Genomic DNA, 24,629 nt, shown 5'->3' with positions numbered 1-24,629 from the left:
TTAACTGACCAGATATCCAGTTGAAAACAAAAGGGAAAAAAGCACAAAAATAAAACATAATGGAGCCACCACATATAGAGAATGGTACCCAGCTGCAATAAATGTTTTTTTTTGTTTGTTTGTTTTTTGGGGGGGTTTAATACTGCTTATGGTATGTGAAATGGAACACGTAACTAATATAACGTAGATCCCAATTTGGCTGCACAAGTGAAAATGCACTTTTATTTAGATTTTTTTCAACAATAGATGAACTTTATTTAACAACTACATTGTTAGATTTTAGGAAGATCTCCTAACTACCTGAAAAAGTCACCTGTGTATAACCGAAAACAATTCCAGGGATGAATTCTGCCATTCAGAGTAGTGCTGTGTTTTGAAGCTTCCAGCAGTTACTGAGAACTACAGAAGTAAAATTCCTTCTATTCAGAACAAAGTGAAAGGGGATGGGCAGATTGATTTCCACCCTCTAGGCTTGGAGCGTCTCTATGACAACGGAGAAGCGTCTAAACCGACAGAGCAAGCTGGGGTGGGGGTGGGCATGTCATCTTCCCCCCCACTGCCATAGACACAGCAGAGCCCTGGTCCTGGTATCGGAGTGGCATGGTCATAGGTGAGGCTTCATCTTGTATGTGTGTGGGGATGTGGGCGATGAGCATTTGTCTGCATTGTGCCCAAAAGGCAGCAGAAGAATAGCTTGTCTGGGGTATCAAGTTACTGTACTGTGCACCTGTATAGGGACATTGTCACTGGGGATGGGGACTGTGACTCTGCAGAGTTACTGGCTCTAATCAAAGCAGCCATAAATCAGCACTACTATACGTTTTTACTTTTTTGCTTTTGTTACCTTTATTATACTATGTGTACTATCAGTGCAGTGATTTCAGCTGCCAACCTGATGGACAGTGACATGTGATTTTACTGCTGCTCCTGCCAGTTTAGTCTTATTTCAGATGCAGCTTTCCTAGGGGCTTACCTTGTTTGCTGCTGCTTCTTTGCATTGGCAGAAAAAAAAAGTGCATTTCATTATTTATTTATTTTTTGCATATGGGCCTGCAAAGCATTGTACCTGTGATCAGTGCAATTCCAGGCTCCTGTACACTCTACCTTTATTTTATTTACCTTTACTAGTGTTCCACTGAGACGACCCTCTGCCAGGCATTAATGTGCTGAGGCTGTGCAGACAGGGCCACGGGCTGCCACACAAGTTTTAAAAGCAACAGGACTTTTTCCAAGTGTAATGTTTCTTGGTGTTTATTTAATTGTATTTTTCTGATCCTTTTCTTCGAGCTTACCATAGTGTTTTTGCTATGGTTCGAATGAAGGAATATCGTATTTTCATTTGTTTGACTGTACTTCATTTCTTTGCGCACAATGCTATGGCAGACTGTGTTATATAATTCATTGTGAATGCTTTTTGTTTTTTTCGATAAAAACTTTTTCCTTGATAAAAAAAAAAACAACAGGAGCTGCCAAGAAGCAGAATTCCATGATCCTGTAAGAGGGGAGAGCGGCTTGGCACCATAATACATGTTACACCCCAAGGGTATGTTCACGCTACATGTGGTGGGACTACGTTGGGTGGCTATTCTAGGGCACTCCTCCTGCATGGACAAGGCAAAATGCTTTGTTTACTATGTGCCCGGGTTCACACCACTGTGTTCCAATGTTAGGACACTGCCTGCACCAAAATGCACAGACAGCAACAGAGGACTAGAAGGGGCATGTACAGTATCTCACAAAAGTGAGTACACCCATCACATTTTCGTAAATATTTTATTATATCTTTTCATGTGACAACACTGAAGAAATTACAATTTGCTATAATGTAAAGTAGTGATTATACAGCTTGTATAACAGTATACATTTTGTGTCCCTTCTAAATAACTCAAGGCACAGCCATTATTGTCTAAACCGCTGGCAACAAAAGTGAGTACACCCCTAGGTGAAAATTTCCAAATTGGGCCTAATTTGTAATTTTCCCTCCCTGGTGTCACGTGACTCCTTAGTGCTACAAGGTCTAAAGTGTGAACGGGGAGCAGGTGTGTTATGCCCTGTACACGCGATCGGTTCGTCTGATGAAAATGGACCGATGGACCGTTTTTATCGGACGAACCGATCGTGTGTGGGCCCCATCAGTTTTTTTCCCATCGGTGAAAAAAAATAGAACCGGTTTTAAAATTTTCGTATGGTTAAAAAAACGATAGAAAAAAAACGATCGTCTGTGGGGAAATCCATCGGTCAAAAATCCACGCATGCTCAGAATCAAGTCGACGCATGTTTGGAAGCATTGAACTTAATTTTTCTCTGCACGTCGTTGTAGTGTTTTACGTCACCGCGTTGGACACGATCAGATTTTTAACCGATGGTGTGTAGGCAAGACTGATGAAAGTCAGCTTCATCGGATATCTGATGAAAAAATCCATCGGTCCGTTTTCATCAGACGAACCGATCTTGTGTACAGGGCATTAAATTTGGTGTTATCGCTCTCATATTCTCATACTGGTCACTGGAAGTTCAACATGGCACCTCATGGCAAAGAACTCTCTGAGGATCTTAAAAAAAAAATGTTGCTCTACATAAAGATGGCCTAGGCTATAAGAAGATTGCCAAGACCCTGAAACTGAGCTGCAGCACAGTGGCCAAGACCATACAGCGGTTTAACCGTTTCATGACTAATGCCGTGTACACACGATCGTTTTTCAGCATGTCGAAAAAACGACGTTTTCCCAACTTCATTATTAAAACGATGCTACACACCATCGTTTTTAAAAAATAATCTAGCAAAGCGCGGTGACGTACAACACGTACGACGGCACTATAAAGGGTAAGTTCCATTCGCCTTTGGGCTGCTTTAGCTGATTGCGTGTTAGTAAAGGCGATTTGCGCTTTTTTGTCTGTTACAGCGTGATGAATGTACTTACTACCTTATAAACGGTAGTTTTACCAGAACAAGCGCTCCCGTCTCATAACTTGCTTTTGAGCATGCCTGGGTTTTTTTACGTCGTTTTAGCCCACACACGATAATTTTTTACAACCCGAAAAACGACATCGTTTAAAACGACGTTAAAAAATGTACCATGTTCGAATTTTTGTTTTTGGTCGTTTTTTCAGAACCTGAAAAATGATGTGAAGCCCACACACGATCATTTTAAATGACGTTTTTGAATAACAATGGGGTAGATTCAGTAAGCAATTGCGTCTGCGTATCCATAGATACGCAGCGCAATTGCTTAGTTGCGCCGGCGTATCGACTTTTCTGTATTCAGAAAGCTCGATACGCCGACTGCAGCCTAAGATATGACTGGCATAAGGCTCTCGTAGGCTGCATTCTTACGATGGCCGCTAGGTGGCGTTCCCGTAGTGGTCAGCGTAGAGTATGCAAATTGCATACTCACGCCGATTCACAACCGTACGCGCGCCCTGCGTTCACATTTTACGTCGTTTGCGTTCGTCGGTTTCTGCGTAAGGCTGCTCCTGCTATTAGCAGGGGCAGCTAATGCTAAGTATACCCGTCGTTCCCGTGTCGCGATTTTAAAAAATTACTTTGTTTGCGTAAGTGAATCGTGAATGGCGCTGGACGCCATTTACGTTCATGTTGAAGCAAATGACGTCCTTGCGACGTCATTTACCGCAATAGGAGCATGCGCACTATGTTCGGCGCGGGAACGTGCCTAATTTAAATGATCCACGCCCCCTACGGGATCATTTAAATTACGCGCGCTTACGCCGGGCAGTTTTCCGGAGCGCACACGCAAATTACGGAGCTACTGCTTCGTGAATGAAGCGTAGCGCAGGTAATTTACGGAGGCGTAGCGTAAAAACGGTACGCTGCGCCTCCGTAGTAGTGCGCGCCCCTACCTGAATCCACCCCAATGTTTTTTTCATGCCGAAAAATGATCGTGTGTACGTGGCATAAGCAAGTTAAAATCTGTATTTTTTGCTAGAAAATTACTTAGAACCCCCAAACATTATATATATATATATATATATATATATATATATATATATATTTTTTTTTTTTTGCATAGAATCTAGAGAATAAAATGGCGATTGTTGCAATATTTTATGTCACATGGCATTTAAACGCAACTTTTTGGGAAAAAGACACTTTCACGAATTAAAAAAAAATGAAAATGTAAAGTTAGCCCAATTTTTTTGAATAATGTGAAAGATGATTTTACGCCGAGTAAATAGATACCAAACATGTCACGCTTTATAATTGCATGCACTTTTGAAATGGCGACAAACTACGGTACCTAAAAATCTCCATAGGCAACGATTAAATTTTTTTAATGGTTACCAGGTTAGAGTTACAGAGGAGATCTATAGCTAGAATCATTGCTCTCGCTCTGACGATCGCGGCGATACCTCACATGTGTGATTTGAACACCGTTTACATATGCTGGCGAAACTTCCGTATGCGTTTTCTTTGCTGCGCGAGCTCACGGGGACGGGGGCGCTTTAAAAAAAAAAATCTTATTTATTTTTATAATATAAAATAGTGTTTTTTTTTATAATTTTGATCACTTTTATTGCTGTCACAAGGAATGTAAACATCCCTTGTGGAGGCGGCAGATCGTAGATCGGGTCCCCCGGTGGGACGGGAGGTCTGGTAAGAGGGGCGGAGGCAACGGGGCAACTCCTCCGGGATAACAACCGATCGGCTTTTAGCCACATCGGTTGTTGTCCCTGGAAAGCCAATCGCCGGCTCTAAAAAATGATACCGGGATGATACCTGCAGCTGCGGGCATCATCCCGTTATAACCCCCGAAAGCTGAGGACGCATATGTGCGTATACTCAGCGGCAAGGGGTTAACAGGACAGGTTCCACTCAGAACAGGCCTCACCATGGTCAAACAAAGAAGTTGAGTGCAAATGCTCAGCATCATAGCTAGAGGTTGTCTTTGGGAAATAGATGTATGAGTGCTGCCATCATTTCTGCAGAGGTTGAAGGGGTGTGGGGTCAGCCTGTCAGTGCTCAGACCATATGCTGTACACTGCATCAAATTGCTTGGCTATCATCCCAGAAGGAAGCCTCTTCTAAAGATGATGCACAGGAAAGCCCTGTTTGCTGAAGACAAGCAGAATAAGGACATGGATTACTGGAACCTGTGTCCTGTGGTCTGATGAAACCAAGACAAACTTATTTGGTTCAGATGTCAAGCGGGTGAGTAGTACAAAGACAAGTGTTTCTTGCCTACAGTAAAGCATGGTGGTGGGAGTGTCATGGTCTGGGGCTGCATGAGTGCTGCCAGCACTGGGGAGCTACAGTTCATTGAGGGAACCTAGAATGCCAACATGTACTGTGACATACTGAAGCAGAGCATGATCCCCTCCCTTCAGTGACTGGGCCGCAGGGCAGTATTCCAACATGATAATGACCCTAAACACACGTCCAAGATGGCCACTACCTTGCTAAAGAAGCTGAGGGTAAAGGTGATAGACTGGCCAAACATGTCTTCAGACCTAAACTCTATTGAGCATCTGTGGGGCATCCTCAAACGGAAGGTGGAGGAGCGCAAGGTCTCTAACATCTACCAGCTCAGTGATGTCCTGAGGAAGAGGACTCCAGTGGCAACCTGTAAAGCTCTGGTAAACTCCATGCCCAAGTGGGTTAAAGGGGTTGTAAATATTTGTGTTTTTTCACCTTAATGCATCCTATGCATTAAGATCAAAAAACACCTGGCAAACACGGGCCCCACAGTCCCCCTGTTTTACTTACCTGAGCCCGTTAATCTTCTGTGCACGTCCTCGACATCCTCTTCTCCACAGAGTCTTGGCATTGATTGGATAGATTGATAGTGCAGCCATTGGCTCCTGCTGCTGTCAATCAAATCCAATGACGTGCCCGCTGGTGGCAGGGCCAAGTTATACACTCGGCGGCTATGTACGCTGAGTGTATGACACGGGAGCGTGACCGCAAGGTAACCCCCTTGGGAGAGAGCTTCCCAGAGGGTGTTAGCTATTGCAGGGAGGAGCCGAGACAGCCGCTGTAGGACCCTAGAACAGGAGGATCGGGGCCACTCTGTGCAAAACTAACTGCAGAGTGGAGGTAAGTATGACATGTTTGTTATTTTTTTTTTTAATTAACCTTTACAACCCCTTTAACCACTTGACCACTGGGCACGAAAACCCCCTTAATCACCAGACCAATTTTCAGCTTTCGATGCTCTCACATTTTGAATGACAATAACTCAGTCATACAACACTGTAACCAAATAACATTTGTGTCCTTTTTTTCGTTTGGTGGTATTTGATCACCTCTGCGGTTTTTATTTTTTCCGCTATAAATGAAAAAATAAAGAAAATGTTGTAAAAAAATGAATTTTTCTTCATTTCTATTATAAAATTTTGCAAAAAATAAAAATTTCTTCATAAATTTGGCCTAAAATGTATACTGCTACATATCTTTGGTAAAAAAAAAAAATGTGGATATTATTTAGTCTGGGTGAAAGTTATAGGGTCTACAAGCTATGGTACCAATTACTGAAAATTTGATCACACCTGAAGTACTGACAGCCTCTCTCGTTTCTTGAGACCCTAACATGCCAGAAAAGTACAAATACCCCCCAAATGACCCCTTTTTGGAAAGAAGACATTTCGAGGTATTTAGAAAGAGGCATGGTGAGTTTTTTGAAGTTGTCATTTTTTCCCACAATTCTTTGCAAAATCAAGATTTTTTTATTTTTTTTCACAAAATGTTCATATTCGCAGGTTATTTCTCACACACAGCATATGCATACCACAAATTACACCCCAAAACACATTCTGCTATTCCTCCTGAGTATGGCGATACCACATGTGTGAGACTTTTACACAGCGTGACCACATACAGAGGCCCAACATGCAGGGAGCACCATCAGGCGTTTTGCAGCGCCCAGGCCAATTCTGACATTCCTCTCCTACATGGAAAAATCATCATTTATTTGCCAGAAAATTGCATAGAACCCCAAAACATTATATATGCTTTTTTAGCAAAAATCCTAGAGAATACAATGGCGATCGTTGCAACTTTTTATTTTATTTTCGCAGCAATTTTTCGAATGCGTTTTTTTGGAAATAAAACAGTTTTGTGCTTTAAAAAAAAAAAAACATTAAAGTATCCCAATGTTTTTGCATAATATGAAAGATGAAGTTACGCCGAGTCGATAGATACCCAACATGTCACCCTTCAAAATTGCACACGCTTGTGGAATGGCGCCAAACTTCGCTACTTAAAAATCCCCATAGGTGACGCTTTAAATATTTTTACTGGTTACATCTTTTTAGTTGGAGAAGATGTCTAGGGCCAAAATTGTTGCTCTCCCTCTAACGTTCGCAGCGAAACCTCACATGTGTGGTTTGAACACCGTTTTCATATGTGGGCGGGACTTACGAGTGCGGTCGCTTCTGTATACGTGCACACGGGAACAGGGGCGCTTTAAATTTTTTTTTTTTTTTTTTATTGTTCATTTTACTTTATTTATTTTAGTTTGACATGTTTTTCCCCAAAAATAAATGTTTTGATCATTTTTATTCCAATTACAAGGAATGTAAACATCCCTTGTAATAGGAATATAGCATGACAGGTCCTCTTTACAGTGAGATATGGGGTCAATAAGACCCCACATCTCACCTCTAGGCTGGGAAGCCTGAAAAAAAAAAAACGATCCTGGCTTCGATCGTATTGGTCAGTTGGAAGAAGCACCGGAGGGAGAAGGGAGGGGGGATGTCCCTTTTCGCCTCCCGTAAGAACAATCAAGAGGCGTAACAGCCGCCATGATTATTCTTATGGTGTAGAGAATCGCCGACTGAAAAAGATGATCTCTGAATGATGCCTGTAGCTGCAGGCATCATTCAGATATCCCTGCACAAAGTCAAGGACGTCATATGACGGCCGGCAGGCAGGAAGTGGGTAAAACACATTTTTTTTTCCGGTTATTGCAAAGTATTGTGCGGGGGTATTGCAGAGTATTGTGCGGGGGTATTGCAGAGTATTGTGCGGGGGGGGGTATTGCAGAGTATTGGTGTGGGGGAACTGCAGAGTATTGGTGCGGGGGTACTGCAGAGTATTGTTGCGGGGGGTATTGCAGAGCATTGTGCGGGGGTATTGCAGAGTATTGTGCAGGGGTATTGCAGAGTATTGGTGCGGGGGTATTGCAGAGTATTGGTGCGGGGGTATTGCAGAGTATTGGTGCGGGGGTATTGCAGAGTATTGTGCGGGGGTACTGCAGAGTATTGGTGCGGGGGTATTGCAGAGTATTGGTGCGGGGGTATTGCAGAGTATTGGTGCGGGGGTACTGCAGAGTATTGTGCGGGGGGTATTGCAGAGTATTGTGCGGGGGGTATTGCAGAGTATTGTGAGGGGGGTATTGCAGAGTATTAGCGCAGGGGGTATTGCAGAGTATTAGCGCAGGGGGTATTGCAGAGTATTAGTGCAGGGGGTATTGCAGAGTATTGCACAGTATTGCAGGGGTATTGCAGAGTATTGCAGGGGGTATTGCAGAGTATTGCAGGGGGTATTGCAGAGTATTGCAGGGGGTATTGCAGAGTATTGCAGGGGGTATTGCAGGGGGTATTGCAAAGTATTGCAGGGAGTATTGCAGAGTATTGCAGGGGGTATTGCAGGGGGTATTGCAGGGGGTATTTCAGAGTATTGCAGGGGGTATTGCAGAGTATTGCAGGGGGTATTGCAGGGGGTATTGCAGAGTATGGCAGGGGGTATTGCAGAGTATGGCAGGGGGTATTGCAGAGTATTGCAGGGATGGCTGAGCAGGGATGGATAGATCTGTGACTCCAATAGTCACAGATCCATCCACAGCGCTGCTGACACCCGCGCTCCCCCCTCTCACACTGTACCGATCGGTACAGAGAGAGGAGGGAGGAACCGGCGTCATCAAATGACGCCGGTTTGTTTACATGTGATCGCTCCGTCATTGGACGGAGCGATCACGTGGTAAACGGCCGCTATCAGCGGCAATTTGCCACGGTCCGTGATGCGCCAAGGGGCGCGTGGGAGCGCGATTCTGGGAGGACGTCCATGGACGTCCTCCCAGAGTTAAGCAACCACTTTGCCGCCGTATTATGACGGTCAGCGGTGAGCAAGTGGTTAAGGCAGTGCTGCGAAAAAATGGTGGCCACACAAAATATTGACACTCTGGTTCAAATTTGGACATTTTCACTTAGGGGTGTACTCACTTTTGTTGCCAGCGCTTTAGACATTAATGACTGTGTGTTGAGTTATTTTGAGGGGACAGTAAATTTACACTGTTATACAAGCTGTACACTCACTACTTTACATTGTAGCAAAGTGTCATTTCTTCAGTGTTGTCACATGGAAAGATAGAATAAAATATTTACAAAATGTGTGAGGGGTGTACTCACTTTTGTGAGATACTGTATGTGCGGTGGCACTTGGAAATACATGTCACATGATTCCAAGGAGGGGGTTCAGGCCTTCTTCAATGCTGATATAATTTTGCATTCTCTGGCTGGAAGTTCAGGTAAACTGCTTGGACCAAGTTGGAGGCTGCGCTAGTAAGCACATCTGATTGAACTCTCAAAGAGCCTTTTTTTGCTTGGGAGGGAGGGATGGCAACTATGACTGACTTTGAAAGTGTTTGTGGCACACGCCTATTAAACTGCAAATCGCAGACAAAAGCAATGCAATGTGATGCAAACACGGTGTGTGTACTAGAACATTTCTATTAGTGTGAAAGACTAATGTTTCCAAGGCTTTGTTCACTTTGTGTGAACGTCTCTTCTTTATGCATGTATGATCTAAGCCTAAAAGTTCAAATAACCAGACTTAAGCTCACCAAACACTTCACAATCTAATTGTACAATCTTCTTTAGATCTGCCAGCAAAACTGGTACACACTAAAAGTTTTTTTGGGTTGCACAAAAAAAACTCACAGCTTTGGTCAGAACCGCTGTACTAACCATGCAAGGTTAGTTCAGCGATCTCCCCCCGCTGAGCCGTTGTGTTCTGACAGGGGCGACACCCCCCCCCCCCCCCACACACACACACCGATCAGTGCTATATATATATATATATATATATATATATATATATATATATATATATATATATATATATATATATATATATATATTGGTTTGCACAAACAGTATACCGTCTACAAACTATGGTATATATACTGGAATTTGTATTTACTTCATTTTTTATACTAGTAATGGCGTCAATGAGCGACTTATGGCAGGACTGTAATAGTAATGCGGGTAGTCTGACACTAACTAACACTTTGTGGGAACCAGTGACACTAATACAGCGATCAGTGCTAAAAATATGCACTGTCACTGTATTAACCACTTAAGGACCTTGGCTGTTTTTTAGATTTGGCGTTAACAAGACTAAAACATTTTTTTTTTGCTAGAAAATTACTTAAAACCCCCAAACATTATATATATATTCTTTTCTCTAACACCCTAGAGAATAAAATGGCGGTCATTGCAATACTTTTTGTCACACCGTATTTGCGTAACGAGCTTACAAGCGCACTTTTTTTGGAAAAATGTCACTATTTTTATTAAAAAATAAGACACCAGTAAAGTTAGCCCATTTTTTAAATATTTTGAAAGATAATGTTACGCCGAGTAAAATGATACCCAACATGTCATGCTTCAAAATTGCGCCCGCTCGTGGAATGGCGTCAAACTTTTACCCTTAAAAATCTCCATAGGCGACGTTTACAAAATTCTATAGGTTGCATCTTTTGAGCTACAGAGGAGGTCTAGGGCTAGAATTATTGCTCTCCCTCTAACGATCGCGGTGATACCTCACTTGCATAGTTTGAACACCGTTTTCATATGCGGGCGCTACTCACGTATGCGTTCGCTTCTGCGCAAAAGCTCGTCTGCTATGCTATGGGGATGGGTGGGGGCCATCTTGCCCTCACTCGCATCCACAGCAAGCAGGAGAGAGGACCCGATCGCCTCCGCCGCTGCCGACGGCAGAGGGCGCGGGAGAGCGGCGGGAGGGGGGGCCCCTTCCCCGCCGCCGATAATGGTGATCTTGCGGCGAATCCGCCCAGGAGACCACAGTTATCGTTTACAGGATCGCTCAAAGAAAAGATGGATATCTCGGTTGTGGCAGCAGCTGCTGCCGTTACCGAGATATCCATCTTTAAAAACAGGACGTATATATAAATGAGCGGGTCCTTAAGTGGTTAATGACACTGGTTGGGAAGGGGTTAACATCTAGGGTGATCAAAGGGTTAAATGTGTGTCTAACAGTGCTTAGTGTGTTTATTGTGAAGTGCTTTTACTAGGGAGAGAGAAAAGGACAAAATTGGGTTTTACACCCTGGGATTTTTTAACGGTGTTCAATTCAAAAATATAGAAATACATAAGTATTACAATTTAAACATGTTTATTGAAAAATATAAAATATACAAAACAAACAGAAATAGACCATCCGTGTTGATAGCATGACTTGGGCCATGGGTATAAACAGCTGCCGTAAAGTCACTCTACTAGTTACGCTCAAGTGAGCTTCTTCAGGAATTTCTTTTGACGTTAAAGCAGGTCATACTAGAATTTTACAAAAACATAATGGATGGACAACACATTAGTATACTTAAAGAGAGCATGTGCTTCAAAAAAACATAATATACATATAATTTGAATAATCAAAGGATTCAATAATTAAGGTTTACAATATATGAATAAAGCAGTAACGGTCACAGCGCATGTTGGAAAAGTTTCTCACCCTCACAGCCCCAGTTCAGATCGCACATGAATATGTGGGAGGTCATTAAAACATTCGTGCAGGACATTCTTGTAAATGATTCTGAAAATCCACCACTTCAAAGAGATCCAACCACTCCTATAGGAGCCACAGAAGGAAAACAAACACTATACGATCACTGAAGATCAGATGAAAGGAGTAAAAGCTCAATAGAGATAGGAAAATATGGTTTCCTCCATAGGGAAACAAGCTTAATGGACATACCTATTGTTTCAAACTATATATGGTAATCAAGCAAGTTGAATCAGTCCACCAACCAGAGAGTGACCATATATGTCCTAGAGTAAGGTTGAATTGTTGATTGTTTGACAGCACACTTATACTACAATTCAACATTACTCTAGGTAGGACATATATCCTCAATTAACCCATCCCTTAGTGGTTTGGAGATTCTCTTTGAGTGGTCACTCTCTGGTTGGTGGACTGATTCAACTGGCTTGATTACCATATATAGTTTGAAACAATAGGTATGTCCATTAAGCTTCTGATAAGTTTCAACCCGATGGGCTTAATCAAAGATTAAGCCTGTAAGGGTGGGGTTATCATCATGTCCTCCAAGTTTTCCCTCCTTGTTGGCAGCAAGCAAGGGTCATATGCGAGGCCTACCCCCGGGTTGGGTTAATTGGGCTATGCCAGACATTGAATGGGGTCACTAACCCTTGCATGTGGAGTAACACTTTGTCTGAAGGCGTGCTCACAAATAGTCGGGACCAGGTGGGAGCCGTGGTCATGTGAATAGTCAAACAGTTATCCCAACTCAGAGATAAGCCACATGTGTGCAGTACACAAAACACGGAGTTCCTTAAACTGCTTCATCCCATGTCCTACACACAGGGTACCTCTGTTACCTCACTCCCAGAATAGGGTTCCGCGGACCTTATACGTACTCTTACTTAAAGGGGTTGTAAAGGTTCGTGTTTTTTCACCTTAATGCATCCTATGCATTAAGGTGAAAAAACACCTGGCAACAACAGCCCCCCAGCCCCCCACCGTTTACTTATCTGAGCCTGTTCACCTTCTGTGTGCATCCCCCGGCGTCCTCTTCTCCACGGAGTCCAGCCGATGTGTCTATGGACGCTGCAGTCTGTCATGTATGACAGGGAGCGCGCCCGCAAGCTAACCCCTTTGGGATAGAGCTTCCCAGAGGGGGGTTAACTACTTGCCGTCGCCGCACCGTCATAATACGTCCACAAGGTGGCTCTCCTAGGCGAGATCACGTATTATGACGTCCTACCCTTTAGCCGCCACTAGGGGCGCACGCGCGCCGCCGGAGGCGCGCGCACGCGCCCCCCGCTCGCCCCCGACTCCCGTGCGTGTGCCCGGCGGGCGCGATCGCCGCCGGGCACACGCGATCGCTCGGTACAGAGCGGGGAACGGGAGCTGTGTGTGTAAACACACAGCTCTCGTTCCTGTCAGCAGGGGAAATGCTTTTCTTCGGTTCATACACTGTATGAACCGAGGATCAGTGTTTCCCCTAGTGAGGCCACCCCCCCCCCCCACAGTAAGAACACACCCAGGCATACTTAACCCCTTCCCCGCCCCCTAGTGTTAACCCCTTCACTGCCAGTGGCATTTTTATAGTAATCTAATGCATTTTTATAGCACTGATCGCTATAAAAATGCCAATGGTCCCAAAAATGTGTCAAAAATGTCCGAAGTGTCCGCCATAATGTCGCAATACCAAAAAAAAAAATCGCTGATCGCCGCCATTACTAGTAAAAAAAATATTAATAAAAATGCCATAAAAATACCCCCTATTTTGCAAACGCTATAACTTTTGCGCAAACCAATCAATAAACGCTTATTGCGATTTTTTTTTACGAAAAATATGTAGAAGAATACGTATCGGCCTAAACTGAGGAAAAAAAATGTTTTTTTATATATTTTTGGGGGATATTTATTACAGCAAAAAGTAAAAAATATTCATTTTTTTCAAAATTGTCGTTCTATTTTTGTTTATAGCGCAAAAAATAAAAACCGCAGAGGTGATCAAATACCACCAAAAGAAAGCTCTATTTGTGGGAAAAAAAGGACGCCAATTTTGTTTGGGAGCCACGTCGCACGACCGCGCAATTGTCTGTTAAAGCGACGCAGTCCCGAATCGCAAAAAGTACTCTGGTCTTTGGGCAGCAATATGGTCCGGGGGGTAAGTGGTTAGCTATTGTGGGGAGGAGCCGAGACAGCCGCTGAGGGACCCGAGAACAGCAGGATCGGGGCCACTGTGCAAAATGAACTGCACAGTGGAGGTAAGTATAACATGTTTGTTATTTAACCTCTTTAGCGGTAATCCCGAGTCTGGCACGGGGTGAATTTTTTATTCCAAAAGCGGTATTCCCGAGCCAGACTCGGGATCGCATTGCAGGATACAGGGTGAAGTTACTTAGCTTGTCCCTGGATCCTGCGATGCATCCCCGCTGTGTGTGTGCGGGCTCCTCCGCTGTGTCTCCTCGCTCGATTCACAGTGCCACCGAGCTCCTTCCCTGCGACGTTACGACGCACGGGGACGGAGTTCGGTGCCAAATTCAAAAAGTGAAAAACACAATACACATACAGTATACTGTAATCTTACAGTACTGTATGAAAAAAAATACACACCCCCTTTGTCCCTAGTGGTCTGCCCAGTGTCCTACATGTACTTTTCTATAGTAAAAACTGTTCTTTCTGCCTGCAAACTGCAACCAAAAAGTGTCCCTTTACTTCCCAAGTGCTTTTAGACCAGCTAGAAAACAGCGATAATAAATTAGAATAACTTGCAGAATTGAGCGATAGCGATTTGTGGGGAAATTCGTCATTAAACAATAAAAATAATGACAGCGACAATTCTGCAACTGAGCAAATTTCAGTGATTTTGATTACATTATTGAATATTTTATATTATAATTACATTATTATTTGTTATAATTATTTATAGTTATTTATTATATTATAATTTATGATTTTGTTTTTCAAATTTTATCATACCCGAGATGTCTACTAGACTCTTGTTTGGACAGATTTAAGTGAGTTATTCCTAAGAATTATAGGACTTCAGTATAAAATGCCAAATTTCCATGCAAAAAATTGTACCTCTTTTGGTACAAAATTCCAGACATAATCATACCGCCAGGGAGGTTAAAAAAAAAAAAAATCCATACAATCACTTTCAATTTCCCTTTCCCGTACCCAGTGATCAGGCTTTACATTTCCTGTAATGCAAGTCCACTCCCAATGACCAGCAAAAACAGACAGCTAGGGAGGGAGTCAAAGCCATACATCCCTACATTTTGAGATGGGAATGAGGGACACCTACTAGCAAACATATTGTTAAGTACCTGGTTTCCAGAGTCTGATGCAGGGTAGCCTCTCTTAGGACTCTGGTTCGCGAGCCACTGGATATGGGACAGCGGGCTCGGAGCACAGAGGGGTAGGAGTGCCGGGTGGTGATGTGTAGAAGCAGGTGGACGAATACCTCTGGCAAGTAGATGCTGAACGTACAGCGGAGGATGGGTCAGCGACCCGCACAGAAGCTGCGACTACAGCGGCACAAGTTAGTAACAGTTCAGGTAGGATGGGTCAGCGACCCGCACAGAAGCTGCGACTACAGCGGCACAAGTTAGTAATAGTTCAGGTATACCGGGAAAGCAGGGTCAAACAAGCCGGGTCATAACAGGTGATCGTGCAGAAAGAGGACTGAAGAATGGTCGGTAAACAAGCAGGTGGATCTGGCAGCAGTGAAGTCAAGCAGGCGGATGGTCAAACGGAGCCGGGTCAGGATAGGAGAGATGAGAGGAGTCAGACAAGCCGGGTTCAGTGTTCAAATCAGGTTTCAGGTAGAGTAGTCAAAACAAGCCAAGTTCAGTGTTCAAATCAGGTTTCAGATAGCAAACAGGTCTCAGATAGGATCCACGTCAGAACTGCAGATCAGGCAGCAAAGACACTGTGCTGCTGAGGTGTTTAAATAGGGCAGCCTGCTGTTAATCACTGAAATCAGTCTGCACCATTAACCCTTAAGTGGCAGATCCATGACATTGCCCCCCCCCCCAAGGGGCAGCCTCCGGATGCCCAGTCGGGCTTCTTTGTCAGGATGAGCAAGGAAAAAAGCACGTAACAACCTCTTGGCATGTATATTACCTTCTGGCTCCCAAGAATTATCCTCTGGGCCGTACCCCTTCCATTTGACTAGGAATTGATTCTGGCCTTGTCGCTTCCTACAGTCCAAGATAGCTTCCACCACGTATTCTTCCCAACCGTCAACCTGGATGGGTTCGGGAGGTCTGGATCCTCTGTTGGGAAAAGGATCGGTCACTGCAGGCTTGAGTAGAGAAACGTGGAACACAGGGTGAATTTTCAATGAGTCAGGCAAAAACAGTTCGTAAGAAGCTAAGTTGATTTTTCTTTTAACTGAAAATGGACCCAAAAACCTAGGTGCCAACTTTTTGGATTGGCAAGGTAATTTGAGATTACTTGTAGACAGCCATACCTGATCGTCTGGTTTCAGGTCCAAGTCACCCCTTCTTTTCTTGTCAAAAAATCTCTTGCTATCGGCCTGGGCTTTAGTTACTGCGTCGTGCAATAACTGATTGTTGCGTTGGAGAAAGTCCATAGTACTCTGCACAGCTGGAACTGCTGACTCTGAAAAGAAATCTGGTAAAAATGTTAAATTAAAGCCATAATTAGAGAAAAAAGGTGATTGCCCAGTAGCTGAGTGATTGGTGTTATTATATGCAAATTCTGCCAAAGGCAGCAGAGAGACCCAGTCGTCTTGAGAGAAGGCTGTGAAACACCTAATATAGTGTTCCAGGGTTTGATTCGTCCTCTGTTTGCCCATTAGACTGGGGGTGGTAGGCTGAGGACAAGGAAAGTTGAATCTGTAGTTTTTCACAGAGGGCTCTCCAGAAACGAGAAGTAAATTGGACTCCCCTGTCCGAAACGATGTTGGAAGGTACCCCATGTAGTCTAATGATTTCCTTGATAAACACGCGGGCCGTTTCTGCAGCAGAAGGTGTGTTTTTTAAAGGCAGGAAATGAGCCATTTTAGTAAAACGGTCCACGACAACAAAAATTGCGGTACATCCCTCGGAACGAGGAAGTTCAACAATAAAATCCATTGCGATCATCTCCCATGGTCGGTTAGGTACTGGTAAGGGTTTTAGTAAACCCCAGGCTAGATTTCGGGGTGTTTTATTTCGGTTGCATATCGGACAAGAACTGATGTAAGACTTGCAAAATTCCTCCAAATTGGGCCACCAGAAGGTGCGTCGTACCAATTCAAGAGTCTTATTAACTCCAAAGTGACCTGCAAGTGGGTGATCATGAAGAAGTTTCAAGACTTCCACTCTAATGTTTTCTGGGACAAAAACCTGACTTCCTCTCCAAAACAGCCCGTTTCTGGAAGTTAGTGAGACATTAGAGGGTTTGGACGAATCGGAAGATGCTCCTCGGATCATGGAGATTAGGTCAGTGTGTAGGAGCAGGAAGTTGCCATCCGACAGGATGGTATCGGGAATAGAAGTATCCTTTGGGTTATCGTACATTCGGGATAATGCATCCGGTTTGATGTTTTTGGATCCTGGTCGGAAGGTAATATGGAAACAAAAACGAGAAAAGAAAAGAGCCCAACGGGCTTGTCGAGGTTTAAGACGTCTGGCAGATTTCAAATACTCCAAATTCTTATGATCTGTGTAGATCAGTACAGGATGAATGGCGCCCTCCAATAGATATCTCCATTCCTCTAGAGCTGTCTTAATGGCCAGTAGTTCTCGATCTCCTACATCATAGTTCTTTTCTGTGGGGGAAAGCTTTCGAGAGAAGAATCCCACTGGGTGTATTAAATCTTTGTCCCCCAAGCACTGAGAGAGAACGGCTCCTACCGCAACTTCGGAGGCATTGACCTCAAGAAGGAAAGGTAACGTTGGATTGGGATGTCTAAGGATCGGAGCTGAAGTAAAGAGTCTTTTTAAAATGTCAAAGGCCTTCTGCGCTTCAGGGTTCCAACAGAAACGAAGATTTTGTTTCGTGAGTTGTGTGATAGGGGCCACAATAGCCGAAAACCCTCTAATAAATTTTCTATAGAAGTTTGCGAATCCAATGAAACGCTGCACCCCTTTTTTATCCAAGGGTGTTGGCCAGTCTAAGATTGCAGATACCTTCTTTTGATCCATCTCAATTCCTGTAGGGGAAATTACCAGGCCTAAGAATTGGATGGTTTGCTGTTCAAACTCGCATTTTTCAGCTTTCGCATATAAACTGTGCTGACGGAGGCGATCCAGAACCTTACAGACATGTTCTCGGTGCTCCTCCAAGGAACGGGAGAAAATCAGTATGTCATCTAGATACACGATTACAAAAATGTCCAAAAAATCTCGGAATACGTCGTTGACGAAGTGCTGAAAAGTAGCGGGCGCATTACATAGCCCGAAGGGCATGACCAAATATTCGTAATGGCCATAGCGGGTACGGAATGCTGTTTTCCACTCATGTCCATCCTTGATACGTATTAAATTATACGCTCCCCTTAGGTCTAATTTTGTAAAGATAACGGCAAATCTTAATTTTTGGAAAAGTTCAGGTATTAAAGGTAGAGGGTAACGATTTTTCACGGTGACTTTGTTGAGTTCCCGGTAGTCAATACAGGGACGGAGAGTTTGGTCCTTCTTTGTGACGAAAAATATTCCGGCACCTGCTGGTGAAGTGGACGGGCGGATAAATCCCTTTTCCAAATTCTCGTCAAGGTAGATTTTTAACGCGTCTTGTTCTTTTTCAGAAAGTGGGAAAATTCGTCCGAAAGGGATCTCGGCCCCTGGAAGAAGATCAATCGGACAATCGTACGGCCGATGAGGTGGAAGGGAATCTGCCCCTTTCTTACTGAAGACATCCAGAAATCCATGGTAGGGTTTGGGGATGGATTGAATCAAACTTGGGTCAGTGTTTAAGCACAGCAGGGCAGAAGATGGTTTAGGACGTTCGGGAAAACAGTGTTCCTGACAGTAATGAGATGGGAACGAAAGATTTTTAGATGTCCAGTCAATTTGAGGATTGTGTACCTGAAGCCAGGGTATACCCAGGATTACTGGAAACAAAGGAGATGAAATGACGTCCAAAATTAAAAGTTCCTTATGATTGGATGAAGTAATAGCAGGTAAAGGAAGGGTCTCATGGGTCACTTGCCCAGACTTGATGTGTGAGCCATCAGCCAAAAAAACGGAAAGTCTAAAGTCCTTTGTGTGGACGGGAATGTTATGCAGATCGGCAAATGAGGAATCGATGAAACAACTGCATGCCCCTGAATCAACGATAGCGTTGACCGACACCGTCTTTCCCGGAAGCTGTAAGGAAAGAAGGAGAGGGGGATGGTTGGGGTTGGTAGTAATAGCAGAGATGTTACCAGGAACTGAAGAACGGAACTTACATATTTTGACGGGACAATTGTGTACGTAGTGACCGGCTTCACCGCAATATAGACACAGGTTTAGCTGACAGCGGCGTGTGCGTTCTTCAGGTGGCAAGGTGGGTCGCATCACGCCTATTTGCATGGGTTCTGAAGTATCCATGGGTGGACCAGCAGAATTGGAAGAAACAGGTGGTGGAAAACGAGAAGGAGGCAAGGGAGTCCTGGTGGTGACCCAGACTGGGCGACTCTGTTGAGAGGATCGTTCCGCTCGGCGTTCCCTTAGTAGTCGGTCGATCTGAACGGCTTTGTCAATCAGATCATCCAGGGTGTCAGGTACCCCAATGCGGGCCAATTCATCCTTTAAGGCTTCAGACAGACCTAAGCGAAATTGGTGGCGCAAGGCTGCGCTATTCCACTGGGTGTCCGCACTCCAGCGGCGGAAATCAGTAACATAGTCCTCCACTGCTCTACGCCCCTGTTGGAGAGCGAGTAAAGCAGCTTCAGCAGTAGCAGTCCTTTGCGGGTCGTCGTAGAGCTGTGCCATAGTCTGGAAGAAGTTTAGCAAAGTCTCTGTCTGGACACCGTTCTCCTCTAACAAGCGATGTGCCCAATTTTGGGGTTCCCCTTGGAGTAGGGAAACGACAAATCCCACTTTAGTGGCTTCCAAAGAAAAGGTTCGGGGTTGCAAAGCAAAGTATAACTGACATGCGTTTCGGAAGTCCCGGAACTTAGTTCGATCCCCGGAGAATCGTTCGGGCATGGGAACCCTGGGTTCAGGTGGCAACATCAAAACTGACGGACCCGCAGATGACGATGATCTAGCGGTGGATGCTGAAGTTGCGTCCCCAGAAGCTGATAAGTTCTGAACCTGCCCCTCCAATCTCAGGTAGCCATCTTGTAGGTTTTTAACAGCCTGGGTAAGTGATGCTAAGTGTTTACACACCTCTTCCATAGCCGGAACTACGCCTGCAGACTCTGTCATGGCTGCCTGATACTGTTAAGTACCTGGTTTCCAGAGTCTGATGCAGGGTAGCCTCTCTTACGACTCTGGTTCGCGAGCCACTGGATATGGGACAGCGGGCTCGGAGCACAGAAGGGTAGGAGTGCCGGGTGGTGATGTGTAGAAGCAGGTGGACGAATACCTCTGGCAAGTAGATGCTGAACGTACAGTGGAGGATGGGTCAGCGACCCGCACAGAAGCTGCGACTACAGCGGCACAAGTTAGTAACAGTTTAGGTAGGATGGGTCAGCGACCCGCACAGAAGCTGCGACTACAGCGGCACAAGTTAGTAATAGTTCAGGTATACCGGGAAAGCAGGGTCAAACAAGCCGGGTCATAACAGGTGATCGTGCAGAAAGATGACTGAAGAATGGTCGGTAAACAAGCAGGTGGATCTGGCAGCAGTGAAGTCAAGCAGGCGGATGGTCAAACGGAGCCGGGTCAGGATAGGAGAGATGAGAGGAGTCAGACAAGCCGGGTTCGGTGTTCAAATCAGGTTTCAGGTAGAGTAGTCAAAACAAGCCAAGTTCAGTGTTCAAATCAGGTTTCAGATAGCAAACAGGTCTCAGATAGGATCCACGTCAGAACTGCAGATCAGGCAGCAAAGACACTGTGCTGCTGAGGTGTTTAAATAGGGCAGCCTGCTGTTAATCACTGAAATCAGTCTGCACCATTAACCCTTAAGTGGCAGATCCATGACACATATGTAGGCATAGGCAGAGATTTTTTTCTCAAAAAATAGGTGCAGGAACTCAACCACGACCCCATTCAAATTTCACAAACAGTAGAAAGGTCTTAAAGGAGCATTAAATAACAGGATTGCATTACATACAGAGTGTAGAGTTCAGGGAGTTACACACAGAGTGCAGAGCTGTCACTTGTAAACACAAAAACCAGACTTCTGTGTGTACAAGTGATTGTGGTGAGCAGGCACCAAAGGGTCTGAGCCAGAGGTGGTGGAACTGAGTTCCCCCTGAAAAAAAGCCCTGGGCATAGGGCACGCCCCCTGCCACACACCCTTAAAGGAGAATTAACCAAAAAAAGGTTTATTAAATCTACAAAGGATTTTTTTTACCACTACTATTCCTTTATATTAGCTTTTGGAAATTGGATGAAAGGTTTAGCACTAGGAAACACTTTTTGAAAGACGAAAAGTTATAAGTGATAAGACTATATGAATCAGACCAAAATGAGGGGAATATGAGGAAGAAAGAGGTAGAGAGGGACATTGCTCCAAATCAGGGACTGCCCCTCGAAATCAGGGACAGTTGGGAGCTATGGTCAAAGCACCAACTCCCTCGCTAACCAGGTACCACGCCAAAGACTGATTGCTGGTCTTCCTTCTTGTCTTGTTGAATGAACCTCTGTCATAGTTATGTTACATATACCCTATTTGTGGTTATAAACCCAAGTTCCCTAGTAGCACGCCAAGACCTCACATGCACCCCTTGGGTAACTTTAGACCGTGCTCTGAGCAGTTGAATCAACTTTTATGCCTCATGCACACGGGGCATTCCAAAAAATGAGCTGCAGCGCCACTACCAACACCAGGAAAAGGTGGCTGTAAAACGTGCTTTTTGCATTGGCGTAAATGCACGTTAAGCCATGTTAGCTTTTAGCAGCGTTTCTCTGCCTCTATTCAAAATCAGTGGTTCCTTATGAGAGCTCATTGATTTGAAAAGAAGTCACACCACAATTTGGATAATGATGATCCAACTTGCGGTGCGGCTTGTGCGCTGAGGATCTTGAAAGGGGACCCTCGCCAAAATGAAGAAAAAAAACTGGCGTGGGGTTCCCCCCAAGAGCATAACAAACCCTTCAGTCTGGTATGAATTTTAAGGGAAACCCCCATGCCCAAAAAATTGGCGTGGGGTCCCCCCCAAAATCCATACTAGACCCTTTTCCGAGCATGCAGCCCAGCAGGTCCGGAAGCAAGCACCCCCTAGACCATACCAGGCCACATGCCCTCAACATGGGGGGATGGGGGCTTTCGGGGGCAGGGGTGTCCCCCACACCAAAGCACCTTGTTCCCATGTTGATGAGGACAAGGGCCTCTTCCCGACAACCCTGATGGTCGGTTGTCAGGGTCTGCAGGCGGGGGGCTTATCGAAATCTGAAATCCCCCTTTAAGATGGGGCCCCCAGATCCTGACCACAACCCTATGTGAACGAGTATGAGGGACATTGTACCCCTACCCATTCACCCCCAAAAAAGTTTCAAAAATAAAAACAGCACACAGGTTTTTGACAAAGTAATTTATTAAAGCAGCTCCAGCGTCTCTTCTCCATCTGATTTCTTCTCTCTCTGGTGATGTCTTTTGTTCCAGAGCATGATTCTGAACATTCTCATAAGTCCTTTGTACTGGATAGTGAGTAGCTATCTCTGCAAACTCTTGAAGTGAATCCTCTTCTAAAACAGCTTCAGCTTCATATACTGCAGCTTCTGCAGATGCTGCTACCAGGGCAAATCCTGGGCGGGTACACCCAGGCGCCACAGAGTTGGGAGTCACCAAAGTACCGGAGTTCTCCCCTCCCTCCTCCTCTCCTTGTGTGTGGGCAGGGGCGCTAGTGTGAGCACACTCGCGCAGGGGCGGACTGAACGCCACTTGCTGGAATTCACCAGTTGGCGACAAACTTTTTAGGACCTGGGAATGAGCACAGGACCTAGCGTGCACTGGTGTGTTCATTATAGGAACCAGCAGCAGCATCGCTCCCTGCTCAGAAAACCCTGCCCCTACTGAAGCCCGCCCAACCTACCATCCCAGCATCTGTGTCCGGCTGCTGCTCCTCCTCCGTGGTTGCCTAGCATCAGGATGCTGTAGATGGCGCAGTGGTGGGTGAAGGTATCATGGCGTGATGGGACCCAAGAAGGAGGGAAAAAAGAGCATGGGTGAGAAGAAAGAGAAGGCGGCGGAGGAGAGGACCAGAAGGAAGCCCATCACCGAGGAGTACAAGGAGATCTGGGACCTCGTGGGCTGCCTGGAGAGGTGATTGGGGCGAAGGCTACAGGTCTCATCATGCTCTGACTGGAATCAGAGGAGCAACAAGTTTCAGGTAGCACTACAACTCCCAGCATGTGGAGTAAAAGGAACGGGGTTATGGTGATAGCCAGCATTTCCAGGGAGATGTCAGTGACATGGACATATTTCCCTGAGGACTCATTTACATCGCAGTCTCTAAACTCCCTGTATATTCACCTGCATGTTCATTGCATTTGCTGTGCGTTTTATGGAAACAATTACATGTGTAGCGCCCCCTTACTTTCAGTATGGGCACTACGCTAAAGTTAATGGGGAATAGGAGAGTTACTTTGCTCCTATTCACAATTTGTTTACATTTTGGGACTTCTGTCATTCCAGAAATGTCCACTGGGTCAGTCTGTGGTCCAGGGATGCAAAGCCATCCCTGGCCAGCAGTTGGCGCCAGAGGGGTTCTGGCGGAGTAAGTTTCTCCAGCAGCCAATCAGAGGAGCTTTTTCCCTTATGGGGTGTGCTGGAGAGGAGTATATCTGTGACGGGTGTCATGTGCTCTAAAATTTTCGCATCCATGCACCCCGCCGGTGTGGCCCACCTGGCTAAAACTGCAGGCTACGCGGACACTCATCCGGAGGTACGAGGGGACCCCAGTGACATGCTGGGTTCCCGGTTCTGTTGAAAGGATCCCGGGCTGGGTGCTGTACAATTGGGGAGTCGGTTTGAGGGGGACCCGGAGGCAGGTCGTCCAACAGAGCCTGAACAAACCAATTGGGGATCTGGTGACCAGAGTACTGACAGGTATGTTTGCTGTCATCTGGTGACCAATGCAGAAATCTACTGGGAGGATTCGCTCCACTTATCTACCTAGCTCAGTTATTGTAATTGGCCTGTGGCAGAGGCTCTAGAGCCAGGCCTGTGTTCAGGCCTGTTTCCTCCCAGAAAATCTTGAGTGACATCTCGGCTGCCAGGCTTATATAAAAAAGGGGTCTGTCCGGGGGCACTTTACCCACTCAGTTGGAGTGGCGACGAGTTACAAATTGGTACTATACAGAGCAGTACTGACTGCTCCATTTAATATCCAGGCCTGACACTGCAAGGTTCTCTCTTTCTCTCTTCATCAACCTCGTCCTTCCCAATTTATGTTGATGTTGGCTGTGTTGGCCTGGAAAATAAAGCATTGGAAAAACCCTTTATTTACTGTCTGGACCTTCGCTCACTGTTTGTCTCTACAACTGCACCCCTGGGCCATATCAAGGTAACTCAATATGCCGATCCCAAAAACAAACCAGCGGCACCTGCGGGGGTAGCGCTACACATGTGTTTTCAGGCACACTACCGTTAAACTCTATTGGAACAAATGTTTTCATGAAAGTGCATCAAACTCCTGCATACCATCTCTTTGATGCGCTTTCATAAAACACGCATACTGATCTAATGGCAGCTGTTGCTGTGCTGTGCTGTCCTACTATCCTTCAGCTGATAGCCAGTTAACAAAACAGACAGAAATAGCATTGGGTTTTTATGGGGCCCCCGGGCA

General features: G+C 45.1%; 1 protein-coding gene across 2 annotated transcripts in view; it reads left to right on the top strand.

Moving 5' to 3' along the window:
• The first annotated feature begins 495 nt into the window (after positions 1 to 495).
• Positions 496 to 24,629, top strand: part of CCDC158 (coiled-coil domain containing 158) — a 138,314-nt gene continuing 114,180 nt past the window's right edge. For both annotated transcript variants that reach the window (XM_040326782.1, XM_040326773.1), the window contains exon 1: positions 496 to 610. In XM_040326782.1, coding sequence (XP_040182716.1) covers positions 601 to 610 — 10 coding nt within the window. In that variant the 5' untranslated portion in view covers positions 496 to 600. The remainder of the gene's footprint in view (positions 611 to 24,629) is intronic.

This window comes from Rana temporaria, chromosome 1, assembly GCF_905171775.1.
Source record: "Rana temporaria chromosome 1, aRanTem1.1, whole genome shotgun sequence".
NCBI classification, from domain to species: domain Eukaryota; kingdom Metazoa; phylum Chordata; class Amphibia; order Anura; family Ranidae; genus Rana; species Rana temporaria.
This window is presented reverse-complemented; position numbering and strand designations above follow the sequence as displayed.